Source organism: Syngnathoides biaculeatus, chromosome 7 (assembly GCF_019802595.1).
Source record: "Syngnathoides biaculeatus isolate LvHL_M chromosome 7, ASM1980259v1, whole genome shotgun sequence".
NCBI classification, from domain to species: Eukaryota; Metazoa; Chordata; class Actinopteri; order Syngnathiformes; family Syngnathidae; genus Syngnathoides; species Syngnathoides biaculeatus.
Window position 1 is genome coordinate 9,585,673 of NC_084646.1, and position 14,870 is coordinate 9,600,542.

At 41.9% G+C, this 14,870-nt stretch overlaps 1 protein-coding gene across 2 annotated transcripts in view; it reads right to left on the reverse strand.

Moving 5' to 3' along the window:
* sh3rf1 (SH3 domain containing ring finger 1) overlaps positions 1-14,613 on the reverse strand; it is a 49,763-nt gene extending 35,150 nt beyond the window's left edge. For both annotated transcript variants that reach the window (XM_061825795.1, XM_061825796.1), the window contains exons 1-2: positions 14,289-14,613; positions 9,586-10,066 (exon numbers count right to left, since the gene is read on the reverse strand). In XM_061825795.1, the coding sequence (XP_061681779.1) occupies positions 9,586-9,972 (387 nt within the window). In that variant the 5' untranslated portion in view covers positions 9,973-10,066; positions 14,289-14,613. The remainder of the gene's footprint in view (positions 1-9,585; positions 10,067-14,288) is intronic.
* Between the last annotated feature and the right edge of the window lie 257 nt (positions 14,614-14,870).

The window sequence follows — 14,870 nt, forward strand, 5'->3', positions numbered from 1 at the left end:
GAGTGCTGGAGCCTATGCGATAACAAATAGCTTCACCGACAAATAGTTTCACCCAACCACTATCCCTAAATAAAGTTTTATGAATAATCCTGTCATATTTTCCCAGAAAGCATTGACAATTCCCAGCTGAAAAACCTCAAGATGGTGGTTGCTGAAATTTTCATTTCCGAAGAAAGGGGAGGTGGCAAAAACATTTGGGAACCACTAAAGTAAACTAATGAGCAAAAATATTTTACAATACTTACAAAAAGTTAACGATAATGGGCTTGAGAGACATAGCATGCACTACAACCTCTTCGTGTATGACCAAAGTATCGGATCAAATCAGAAGCAAAAAAAAAAATGTGATCGCGACAACCCCAACTATAATCTTTCCAGTTGAATTTAATTTGACTTTTGAATGCACAAGTCCAAATGTTTGAATGTGTGTGAGAGGGGTTGTACTCTGGGTATTAAACTCAAGATGACTCCCTTGCACATATCCTGGGACACTCCAAGTAGTCCAACTGAACGGCTCCCGCTTGACTAAACTCTGCTTGTAAACATTTAAGAGTGTAACATTGGGGATTGGGGATTGGGGGGATTTTTATCAATTTGGGGGCCTCCTGGAGAAACAAGAGGAACGTGTGATCGGTAATGGGGCTGCCCAAAAGCGCTCTGGGAAAACATCCCAGAGGTGGAAAGCATTCACGGCGGGCTGGCCAGCTTCGTGGCGCGGTGTGACGGCGTAATGATGGGCTTGTGTCACACAGGCGGAGGTCAGCCAGCCGGCCACGAGGGAAGGCTTCTACAACGGGGTGACGTCATCAAAGCGGGCCGGCGTGACTCATCGACCTCAGATGAGGGAGGCGTGCAAGAATTTTAATGAGAACCTCCGCGTAAGAAAAACATATAAACATTCTTTTTCGCCCGGGGTATAAATCAACGACTGAATGACAAAAAATAACAGGGAAACAAAATCCGCCGTCCGGCATCCCGTTTGTTTGATGCGCGCGTATGTACGAGCGGCCTTTAAAATGAAAAACAAACTTTTTCTGAAAGGCTTTCAATTACACGAGACGGGGGCCCGATGACGGCGTGGAGGCAAATATTTTCCTGTTTCCCCATCAACAAATGAGGACCAGGCAAAAGACCAGCAGTAGCTGAAAAGAATCGAATGAATTAAGAGCCTCCACGTGTTCGCGGCAAGTACGCTGAGGAAAAGTAACAACATCCCCGTGCCACAGGTCAAGTCCATTTTTTTTTTTTTTTTTTTGTCTTATTAACAATGACAGAAACACAAGAAGGTCACCCATCACTTTGACAGAGTAGAACATCCCGAGCAGCTGCGACCGATGCAGTGAATATCTGCAGCCGGAACGCCCGTGACCACGATCGGTCTCTGATTGGGGATTCATATGAAAGAAACGTTGCCATTGTGTCAAGGACACGGCGTGTCCCAAACCGAAGATGTGCACTTACGCACATGTGTGCCAATTTGTAACATCTAATTTTTAAAACGGTCTTGTACTGTGCGGTGTACTCCAGATGGCCCGAAAAGCACAACACATGTAACTTAACCAACAATTGCGGGTCTCCTTTCCCAGACTTGAAGTTTCCCATAGTACCAAAACTAACCTGTGAGAGATACAGCACTGAGCCACGGGTCACCGAGGCTAGTAGATTTTATATTTTTGGTCGCTACTTTGCAGTTACAATCTCTTGTCATTGTGTTGAATGACTTTACTGAGGCCTTTGTTGATCAGACAACGGGAGAAATGGCCAAACTGGCCCGGTTCTAGGATTTGTCTACCTCACATTTTGTGATCATTTTTAGATTCCAACACAAAGACAGACAAAGCTAATGACTGAAGAAAGAAAGGGAGACACACCCGATGTTTGCGCTGTAAAGTCTGTTTTAAGACGTGGAGTGTTGGCAGCAGCTTAGGGCCGTGCTACGCCGAGAACGCCCGATCTCGTCGGATCTCGGAAGCTCAGCGGGTTCGGCCCTGGTTAGTACTTGGATGGGAGTACCAGATGCTGAAAGATTCTCTCCCCGGCTAAAATGCAGAGGGGTTACGTCAGGAAGGGCATCCGGCGTAAAACTGTGCCAAACAAATATGCGTTCATCTTCAATGACACGCTGTGGCGAACCCCAACGGGACAAGCCGAAAGGAAAAGAAGAAGTGTTGGCAGCATACGCTTCAAAACCCAGCCAAAGAAATTTCTGGTCTCTGTGGACTCAAAATGCCAAGACCGCTGTTTAAAATGAGGCAAGCTTATTCCCGTGCCGGTTGTAGCTTGATCTGTCCCTCCTTTAAATGGGGCAAAGCCGTTGTCGTTTGGCATTGTATTCAGCTGATGGAAACGAGGAAATCTTTGTGGTCAAGTTAATCAACCCAATCAGCAAACTGTTGTTTCTGGTATCTGAGTAAAGACTCAATTCACCAGTGGTACGATAATGATCATGGAGGACATTCACACAAAACCCTGCCATTAAACCCTCCCCCCGTCACTCTGACTCTGACAACACATGACTACAATGACTCTTGAACCCCGACCTCTGACTCCAAGATAGCACCAAATGGCTTTTCACATTGCCTGCCACTCCCTCTGTTCTTAATCCAAATTGGCAAGACGAATTTAAAAAAAAAAAAATGCAGTTGTTTGAGGCAATTGGAGCAAGGGGAAGTCAAAACATCCATGTTACCAAGCACTGTGAGATGTGAGTCATCAACCCGTGTGTGGACTTTGAAGGGTTCCAGGAGACCACCCGCTAAACCTCCCCCCACCCCGAAACAAAGTCAAAGCAAATGCCAGAAAAGAGTGTCAAACAACTGGCGCAACCCAGGAGATAGGAGAGCGCAAAGATGACTTTGCACTAAACATTTGTCCCTTTTGGTCACGATGCCATTACTTAACACCTATTGGCTTCCGTTACCAGTCATTCCACCCACTGGTGTGGGCTAGGCAGTAAGATTAGAAGGGAACTCGAGACAAAACCCTGTCGTGAATTTGTCAGGCAGCTCTGCCCTCGCGGCTGTACAAAAAGGTTTGGGCTTCATTTCCAGGCGTACATATTCGGCCATTCGACAATAAAGAAGTGAGGCTAAGGGTGTCGAGCGGGGTTAGTCAAGCGCTCAAGACCCCATGGAGCACCGATCCGCGGGGTGGGGAGGTACGGGGGATCAGAGCGGCCAATCGGCGTCGGCTTTGATCACGGCCTTTTCATGTCGCAAAGATCTCACACCTGCACGGCACGGCTTTTGTCTGTCATTAGTAGAACGCCTCACGACGGACGAACAGACAGATAAAAAAACCATCTGCGCGACAATCACGTAAAAACCACCAACAAGCCAAGGACTGTCATTTGGTTGACGGGAAAGACAAAGTGACGCATGGTACGTTTCACATGACAGTCGTGGGTAAATAATAAAGCAAAACTGTTTAAACAAGGGCCTAATCTAGCCTCGTTTCCATCTAGCCATCTGGTCTGGTTTAATTTGTATGGCTTTTTTTTTTTTTTTTTTGCATTTCCATTGTAAAGGTTCGCAAAATACCTGAACTTTGCACTTTTTGCTACACTTTAGCCATAGCGGTGTGGTTCGGTATGCTTGTAAAGTCCAGAGCTAGCCACGCCGTTTCCTGCTGATCGGTCAACAGAGACATACCCAATATATTCCGTCCGAATGAAATGAATTACTTAAATTGCTGTGGTCACCTTCTTTAAATTGTCCTCATGCTTTCCTCTCCATTCCGGCAGATGCATTAACCTCTTTCTTTCCATCCGTAGTACATTTTCAATTTTCTGCATCAAACAACTGGAACACTCTCCAACAAATAGCAAAATTCACCTCATTCATCCCAACATCATTCATAAAGTATGTGATCGATACTGTACACGATTGCCACACCTGTTTTAACCCTTTAATTCACCCTGCACTGTGATGTAATCTAATGTATTACGTAACCCCATCACACTCTACAGTTTCTTATCTATGTATATTTTTATTTTGCTTTCTTTTAGCCTGGTGTCAAGTCGGCATTGCAAATGAGAATCTGTTCTCAACTGCCATTCCTGGATAAATAAAGACTAAATGGAGAAATCTTTGTGACGGACATTTTACATATACCATCTCAGGGGTAAAGGATGTAGTCACACTATTTCCGTAGCGGCTAAGGCTGGGTTTACCTGATCCAAATGCTCCAAATCCAAATCGTTTGGTGGAAAAAGCACCTTTATTGTTTCTAATGGAATCATCAGCACCTTAACACACCCTGAATGGAGTCCGCGGTGTACATTGTGCAACAAAACTCGAGCGCCCCCCCCCCCCCCTCCTCCCCGCCAAAAAAAATGAAATAACGCTGTTTATTACTTTACTCGTTGAGTTTGTTTTGATAGCTGGATGAGAGCGTTCACACCTCATCAAACGAAAGCGCACTACCAAAGCACTCGGGCCGAAACACGTCAAATGTCAACACACCCTGAAAGCATGAGAGAGGTCCGCCGAGACTGGGTTTTACGGAGCTGAGGGAAATTCCCAAAAGCCCAAACAAGCTTTGAAAGGACCACGAATGAATAGAGCCGATACTGTAGCCAGCAAGGCGGGCCGCGCAGTAGCAATTTACAGGACGGCCTCTGATCTCTGGCCGGGACGATCTATTATCAGCGTGTTGACATTCTAATGACTTTACACGGGGCCTTGACATCTTTTCATCAAACTTATCCTCCGTTTTACGTGCAGGTTAGAGTTGCTTCCAACAACGGGCCCTTCAATTTTACTTTTCTTTTTGTTTTGGTTCTCGTGTAATGGAATAACATTTACATCTGGAGTTAGTTGTGATCAAGATTAAGACATTAACATGACATCGGTTGATCTACACTCTGAAAAACAAGTAATAGCAAATGTGCTTGGAAATGTAACAACATAGTTCGGTAATTTATTTACTGATTTAATGAATGGGATCTAATTATATGTTGGATAAGAGAACAATTAAAAACACAAAAAAAACACTTGGCTCCTCGGCAACATGGATTGTAAAAATCATCCTACTTTCTATGTCCAGACTGCCAAGCTGTGTTTGGTTAAAACTCCCACCAAGATTTAATATGTTTCCATATTCTCATCCCTTCGTCTGCTTTAACTTAATTTCACCCCCCCCCCCTGTTCTTTTTGGGCAGGTGGGTAAACTACAACTCGGATGCAGACCAGAAACCCAAAATACAGTTCCCATCGGAATCTACTGTGGTTTGAATGTCGTAAAAAAAAAAGTGAGTCCAAACTGCAAGGGCCCTCATAAAGATGATGAGAGCGCATGGAATTTATTTTCACTTTTGGATGCAGCGCTTCAGTACCAATATCCCTAATTACAATCGTCAATGACTTTATGTAGAGCTTGCAACTGAGTTTACCCCCATACCAATTTGTTTGCGGCGGATGTTGTGGTACTCCCTATCCTTGGGTTCCAATCACATGATAATCGTCGCCAGGCGTTGCAGACGACATCACCATGGCAACGTCCACAGACCCATGTGTAAGCACCGAGCGGAGAATGTTTTCTCCCAACTTTAATTCATTCAATGATGTCGCCGAAGCTAGATATGTACAAAAGATAAAACTCTGTGAAGATATCGATCCGTATAGTCTCCACAACGACGTACTTTCGAAGGATTTAAAAGACTCCCCTGGACACTAGAAATACACGCTTACCGCTTACAAAATGATCAGAAACGACTTTCAAATAACCATTTGCCTTGTGTACTTGAGCTTCGTTCAGATCTGGACGTCGTACATTTGCAAGAATCTTTAGTTCCCGTTTTTTTCGATAACTCCATTGTATCTTCTCCTTCATGCAAACTAATCTGTGGAACGCGGAAAAAAAAAAAAAATCGCTTCCAAATGTCTATGTTTCCGCGATTTGCGTATCGCTAGACGCAACAAAAATCTGTCACGATGACGATGGACAGCTAACTGCTTGTGTGCAACAATGGCGGTCAAGTACTCGGATGAACAAGTGTGTGTCGTTGCTATCTACAATTGGCGTATTGCCGCAAATTTTGACTCCCAACAACACCAACCGAGGGACAGACTAACTCGGAAACTCGTAAATTGGTATACTAGTAAGTCAAGGGTACCACTGTATTTGTATACAAGGAATTCGAAAAAAGTAAATTAAAAAAAAAATCAAATTTCCAAATATTACAGGTAGTCTGAGGGCAATGTCACAGCTCAAATCTCTCCCTCACATATGTACGCTGAACTCTGAAAACCTTGCAAAATGTCCGCTTTTCTCATGAGTTTTGAAAAATTTAGTGGCATTTCAGCATACCTCATGAATCTCACAACACCTGCGTGAGATTTGCTTTGCCAACTCAGATCTCTTGAGACTTGAGTAAAACTTGTGAGACTTCAGCAAAGTTGCCCTGAGACTTCAGCCTTGGAAGGGGTTGGCATCTATTGTAAGACTTTGGAATATCTTGAAAAACTTTAGTACATGTGACAAGACTAGAATGTCATGTGAAACTTCGGCAAAACTAATGAGATTTCAGCATATGTTGTGAGACCTAAGAATACCTTGCAGGGTATTGGCGAGTCTTGTGAGATTTGAGAATATCTTGAAAAACTTTAGTACGTGTGAGCAAAACTAGAACATCTTATAAAACTTCGGCAAAACCCATAAAAATTCTGCATATGACATAAGAATAACTTACAGGGTGTTGGCAAGTATTGTGAGACTTTAGCATATATCTCATAAGACTTTGCATACAGTATCGCGAGAGACTTTGGCAAATCCCACAACACCAGAATATCCCACGACGCTTGTAAAACTCCCAAAACAGACGAACATACGACATGACATTTTTCTGCCTCAAATCTCATGAGACTTTAGTTAATCTTGTGAGACTTCAGCAAATCTCAAAAGATTTCGTAAAACTTCAGAATACCTAGCAAGGCGTCGGCATAAGAATTAGAAAAGGAACATGTTGACAAAATGAACTCCATGTGTAATTCCACTGAACTATTCAAGGTACATTCGTGTGCACTCAGATATTATTTTGTTGATTTGGGTGAAAAAAATCTCTCATCTGGTTGAGTAATTCTGCAAACAGGCTCCAAGAATGTCTCAGTTTCACAGAGTGTATTTTACAAGCGCAGATAACGCAGGCGCCCCTCGGGTCCCGCCCCGAGTCTCTCGAGTACGTTGACAAACAGCAACGTTGAATGGACCTCGAGTGCAAGACAAGCAGGAGAAAGAAAAAAAATCTCATTAAAGGGAAGGTCTGTTGCCTGGTGCAGAAAGCAGTAAAGCTCATGTGTTCAATCATTAACTGATCTTAACCACGTCCGTTAGTCAACCGGCTGCTTTCCATTTCACTCTGATCGCAGTTAATCCGCGGCAAAGCAACGCGCCGCTTTTAATCCGCACAGATTTGCGCTGTATTGTTTCAGCGCAGGGCGGCACGATGGGCCATGTGGCCATGAGCGCTTCTGCCTCCTGGTTCTGCGCCATCATCTAAAAGTGACAACAAACAGCATGGATGTTTCACGTCTTATGTAATATCCACGCATTATCCAAGCCGCTTATCCTTACAAGGATCATGGGAAAGATGGAGCCTAGCCCAGCTAGCTTCGGGCGAAAGGCGGACTACACCCTGAACTGGTCGCCAGTCAGTCGCAGGGCAGATATCGACACAGTCACTGAGCGGGAATCGACTCAAAGGCAGGCGTTTGTACAACTACACCATCAGTGACCTTATGTAATACTTTTTTCTTCCTTGAAAAATTAACTTTGGCCCTCTGTATGTTTGACAAATGGAAGACTGACGATAATTGCGATGATATCATATCATATTAGCTCCAGCGTTCCTTTGTGGAGTTTTGGGTGTTTTCCACGTGCATGCGTAGCCCGCTCCCTTTCTTTATCTACCCTGCCTGACCAATTTTATCCTTTATCATTATTAAATAATTAGCTAATTTATGCAGTGTTAATAATTCTTTTTAAATTCATAATTTTATTTATTTAAGAAAATGATCAAATACAAATATAATACAGTGGGTGAATATAAGCTCACAGTTCAGAATTTGTGAATTCACCTATTATTGGAATTTTTTAGGGGCGGAACCTATCCTCCATTAATAAAAAAAAAAAATTTTATATATTCCTAAAATTCTGTCATGTGGCAAAAAAGTCAGAAAGTTTTTTTTTTCTTTTTTTAATTTGAGGTAAAATAATGCCTAATATTCCTAAATTTCTGTCTTGTGGCAAAAAGGTCAGAAAGTATATATATATTTATTTTTTTTTAATTTGAGGGAAAATACAGCCTAACATTCCTAAATTTCTGTCTTGTGGCAAAAAAGTCAGAAAGTATATATATATATATATATATATATATATATATAATATATATATATATATATATTTTTTTTTTTTTTAATTTGAGGGAAAATACTGCCTACACCATGGATGATATTTATTGTATTGTCGTTTCTTTAATTCAGATAACGAACGATCATTTTCAGGCCATAAACACACCCCGAAAAAAAAAACAAGTTGTTTGTTCAACCAAACTTCTTGGTCGCAATCCAGAACGGGGAAGTTCCACCGACACACGTGCTCATTCGCCAACTTGCTTCTACAATCACAAATCAAACGGGAGGCGTGTTAAGATTTGTGAATGAAAGTTAGCGGGAGGGGCGAGATAAAGTGGCGGCGCTCAGCTCTGCTGCGCCTCCTTTGTCGGACCGAAGTCTTGCCAAATTTGGAGCAGACACAACATCAAAAAATTATGAATTAATTTGCTATTCGGGGTTGGGCTTTGGATCCATTACCTGTAATAGGGAAATTTAAAGAAATGTGTAATAACAATGTTACATCTATTCTGTCAAATCGTTTATTTATTAAAATGAATTATATATAACTAGGATAAGCATTATAGAAAATGGACAGATGGACAATTCAAACTTTGAATGAATTATACATTTGGATCCCCCTGAAGAGGAAAGTCTGGGCTTTCTTGCTTAGGATTCTTACCTCGAGGCCACATCCCCACATGTAGAAAGATTCACACATCGCACAAAGCCCAAAGATTTGCCCACTGCTGCCAAGTAAGAAATGGAAATAAAAATGGATCTAACGTTCACATTTCGACCTCCAACGCAAAACGGCTCATGTGAATGGTGAAAAAGGTTTTTCAAATGAATTATCTGGTGAATACGGAAGCGTATTGCCGCTATACCCCAAAAACAAGAACAAAAAAAAATGGTCGCTATAATGTTTCACGTCATAATGTGGATGTTTCACATTATAACATGATATGTTTCACATTATAATGTGGTTAATTACACGTTATAATGTGAATCGTTTCATAACGTGAAAAATTTCAAGTTATAACGAATTCATGTTATAGCGTGAAACCTTCATGTTATAACATGATATGCTCTACGTTATAACGTGATTGGTTTCATGTTATAACGTTGAAAATAATAACACATACAATACAAACAAATACATTTCACCCCTCTTCTCAAATCTTCAAAACTTTTGCAAGCTTACTCTTTTTAAGCAATGATGGAGTAGTGAACGAGCGAATGTTTCAGTACTCACCCGGACAAGAGTGCTCTTCGCTTGGGCCCGCTGAGGTTGTGCTCCAGGCGCACCCTGCTCACCGCGGGTTCCGCCGCCGTGCGCCCTGGCCGCGGCCCCGCCGCTGCCGTTGGCGGCTACGGGCGCGGCCCTGCGCGGCCTCTGCTTGATGCCGTCCAGCAGGCGCACCAGCAGGATGTTGCTGGGCAGCTCGTCCACGCTGCACTCCACCAGCGTGCGGCACTCCGGGCAGCGCAGTTCGCCGCGGGAGCCCACGATGCCCTGCAGGCAGCGGCGGCAGAAGGTGTGCTGACAGGGCAGGACCTTGGCAGAAGCGTCCAGGCGCTCCAGGCACACGGGGCACTCCAGCAAATCCAACAGCACCGACTCGTCCATTGTCGCGAGCATCCGTCGTCGTCGTATCAGCAGAAAAGCATGACGCTAGCTCGAGACGTGTCACGTCACTCCCATTCCTCGGTTGAGGCCATGGCCTGGACGTGAGCTGCGAAAAAGAGTCAACACGTGCAGATTAATCCAAACTACCGAGATCCAGGTCACGGGATGCGTGCGTGAACACCCAAATTCGTTCATGACTGTGAACTTTTTACTGGCGCCGCACTACGAGAGTTCAAATCGTTCTGTGAACAGGCTCGTCCCTCATTTTACGCGTGAATTTTCCAGATTGAAATTACCAGTGATTGAAACTTTCTAGGCACGGTGGATCAGCTTGTAAAGCGTTGGCCTCACAGTTCTGAGGACCCGGGTCCAATTCCGGCCCCGCCTGTATGGAGTTTTGCATGTTCTCTCCGTGCCTGCGGGGATTTTCTCCGGGCACTGCGGTATACTTCCACATCCCAAAAACATGCAACATTAATTGGACACTCTAAATTGCCCCTAGGTCTTGTCTGTCTCCGTGTCCCTGAGATTAGCTGGCACCCAGTTCACGGTGTACCCCGCCCCCTGCCCGTTGACAGCTCCAGCACTGACTGTGACCCTCGTGAGGATAAGCACCAAAGAAAAAAAATGGATGGATGGATGGATGAAACTTTCCAGCCCCCCCCCAAAAAAAAAAATATTTTACTGTGACTTTTTAATGTTTTGCGTGTTTTAGGAAAAATACCACTGTATAAAAAAATTCATAAAACATGATTATGAGAGAATATAATATAAGGTAAGTGACATTCAGCACTTTTCTTATCACACTAACTTCATAAATCTTGATGTGGTTGTGATATGTACGACTGCCGTTGTTTTGTTGTGCTAGCATCATGCACACTTTTGTATTTACAGATCTACATTCGAGGTGGACGGTAGTCTACGTCTACACAAAGAGTTCAATCGCCCCATGAGCAAAACGTTTGGTTTTTTTCAGGGTTTTTCATGGATGAAAAATCATTTTTAAAGAAGAAAAAAAAATCCTGAATTACTCGTTAACCAATCTCACTCATGCGTGAGTCGGTATAAAAGACGGTTTTTGTCTCACCGGAGTAGAAAAGAGAAACGGTGACTTCAAACCTCAACCGGGGCTTGATGAGAGTACCTCACAGGTGCTTAAAGTTCACGTTTAATCTAATTTGGCTCAAAGTGGATCGGCGCACCTGCGACCTGTGATCCCGCGCGTAATGGGATGGCGAAATTGTGATCCAATTACACGGCAATGGAATATGCCGCCTTGGAGTATATATATATATATTTTTTTTAAACAAACCGTACAAATGAATTTGTCTGCCTCAAAATGTGAAGCACTGGTTCTAAAATTGGAATGCAGGGGACCCCCCTGGCGTTGTAGCAGGAAGGTCAGTAAAAATAATGTGAATTATGTCAATAAAAACGTCAACTTTATCATTTCTATTTGAATTGTTTTACTGTCTATGGCTCATGTTAATGGTGAAAAAGTTTTTTTAAATGAATTATCTGGTGAATACGGAAGCGTATTGCTGCTACACCCCAAGAAAAAAAAATGTCACTATAACGTTGTAACGTGATATGGTTTACGTTATAATGTGGATGTTTCATGTTATGACATGATATGTTTCACGTTATAATGTGGTTGATTACACGTTACAATGTGAATCATTTCATTACGTGAAAAATTTCAAGTTATAACGTAACGCATTTCATGTTATAGTGTGAAACCTTCATGTTATAACATGATATGTTCTACGTTATAACGTGATTCGTTTCATGTTATAACGTAAAAAATTATAAATAAATACATTTCACCTCTCTTCAGGCCGCTCCCCAAGAGGCAATTACTTCCGGTTCTACTCCATGTTCTACTACATTACCACATGCGTAAGAGGCAATCTTCGGGCGCGCCACGACTCGGTAAAAAGCTCACCAGACCTACCTTTTGTGCAACACTCAATGAGATGCATGCCACCTTGGAAGGATCTGAGTGACCACAGGGTCGCAACAAGTTGACGCAAACTTTTCAGATTTTAGCGTAGAATTGATTAGGTTTTACCGTGATATGTTTCATGTTATAATGCGATAATTTACGTCATAATGTGGTTCATTTCACGTTATAACATGAAACGTTTCATGTTATAATGTGAAATGAATTATGTTACAACATGAAATGAGTCACATTGTAACGTGCAATTAATCTCTGTACAACGTGAACCATATCATGTCATAACATGAAAGATCCACATTATAACATAAAACATATCACGTTATAACGTGAAATCGACCTTTTTTTTCTTTTTTTTTTTGGTGTGGCGACCTCGGAAGGATGTGAGTGTCCACAGGGTCGCAACAAGTTGACGCCAACTTTTCAGGTTATAACATAGAACTTATTAGGCTACACCGTGATTTGTTTCATGTTATAATGTGAAATGAATTATGTTACAACATGAAATGATTCACGTAATAACGTGCAATTAACCACATTACAACATGAAACATGTTCTAACAAGAAACATCCACATTATAATGTGAAGCATATCACGTTATAACGTAATAGCACCTTTCATAGGTGAACAATGGGGAGGTGTACATTTTTTTTGTAATTCACTTTCGGTTTCCCACGTTCCAATTATCACCACATTCCAGACATGACACACTAATCATACTGAAATCTTCAAATTTAAGAGTGATTTAATATTCACCGACTACATTCCTTGACCGATTCAAACCACTCCAAGTTCAAGTCGTGCATTCGACATTTCAACATTTCAATTTGTTCCACAGCTGCTCAGCTTCATCTTTTTCTGCATTCACAAACAATTTCTACAGAAATTCTATTGTATTACTCAAACGTTGCCTATTAATTCAGCCACACAGTGCAGCCATTTGATGAGATTGGCCGCGTCATGCTATGTAGGAACTAACTACTGCACTGTAGTAAGCCCCAATGCAATGTGACAACACCAGAGGATATTTCAGCTTCCATCACATCGTCCCCACAAATTCACTGCATGCACTCAGTCCAAGTCCTGGCCGATAAATTGGATACAACTTGACAGAACAAGGTGGGAGGGAACGTGCTGCGTTACTTATTCTTCGCTGTAACACTGCATCATTTTGTTACCCTGACAAAATACTGTAGTTCCCTTAGTCATATTTCAATATTTTGGGGGAAGAAAAAAAAAAAAAAAAAAAAATCACAGGCCCTTTTGTATTTTCTTTTTATAGGTTTTGTAACAGTACATTAAAAATGACGCACGCAACTATGCCATCAGGCTAACGATTTGCACGGTTCAGTTGGATCTGTATCACTCCACTATTGCACATTTTATATTGTGTATGTACATTTGCGGAGATAACAGAATTGTAAGTGGATAATTTGTTGTAGTGCCAAAAGTGATTTCAGCCTATGTTTTTTTTAACATACTTGGCCGATAAATATCACACTGATTATTCAACAAAACTAGCTTTTTGACATATCGCAGCATCAGCGTAAGCACATCTCTTGGGTGTTTATATGTAAATAAATGATTATTTTGCCCTCAAAATCTGCTTCTCGGTGCTGTTTTGTTGGTTTGGAGCATGAGGTGTCGAAAACAATTATTTGCGTCACCGTTCTGCGCCGCAAAACCATCTTGTGTTCGCTTCTGGGTCAGAAATCAGTGGAACTAACCAATGGGCTACTAATGATTACTAAAAGGCATAAAGGGCAACCCAAAAAAATAAATACTGTATTTCTGGTGAAAGAGGACAATCTACTTTTTTCATTTGGTAGGTCTGTCGCAGAACACAACATTTTGTGGTACTTTTAGATTAATCAAATGTGCTAAAACTGCTGGCAACTTGGGGAAATCTGCCAATGAATGAGTTACTTGTAATTTTGTAATACGGAATGCGGAGCAATACAGGCTACGATGTCATAGACACATGTAACACGACATACAATAACATAATATCGTGAGCAAAATTATAAGACGATGATTTCAGGGATTCTCAACTTGTAACGATATTTTTCAAATTGCTAATTATGTTGGTTTTTCGTTCATTCAAGTCATGGTTAAAAAAAAAAGGGTTGAAGTGAGGCAACTGCGTTTTTCTTGTTATCCGTAATTTATTTTATTTTTATGTATTCATTTTTCACAAGTTTGGCAACTACTACTATTAGTACTAGCGTAAAAGTAGAGCTAGCGGTAACTTTACGAAATTACCAAGTTGTACAGCACTCGAAATGTTCCTGGCGGGGGGGGGGTGAAGAGAAAAAAAAACAGACAACATTCATATCAAATTCAACACAATTTCCATATTTCACTTACCTCTTGTGTTCCTTATCTCCCAAATCTGGCTAGCGTTACTAGTTAGCAAGCTTTCCCCCTCTACTACTACCACTACGTACTACTACTACTACTACTACTACTACTTGTACTTCCCCCCACCTTTTAAAAAAATAAAAACAGCTCTATTATGACGCACTTCTCCCCCGACGCGTTTTAATCAACTCTCCGGCGTGTCTTCGTCGAAGTGAACCGTTTTGTTTTGTTTTTTTTTTAACTAAACGGAGAAGAGGAGAGCTGAAGGGGGACAAGTTGTTGCCATGCTAGCAGCGGTTCTGCGTTCTGTTGGACCCGCGACCGAACACACAGGCTAGGGAGGGAATTGTGGGGCTTTCAATGTCGCTCGGAATTTTCACTTTCTGGTGCGATGTCGCTACGCGTCAACAGCTGGAAATCCCCTAAAATGACACGTATCCGGATGAAAACCATATCAGCAAGAATCGCAATTATTATTTACCATTAAGATGAAAATAATAACAATTGAATTCATAATCCTGTATTGAAGGTGAATTAAGAGTGTGACGATTTCCGAGCTACACCCAAAGTAAGCTTTTGTCAAAAGGG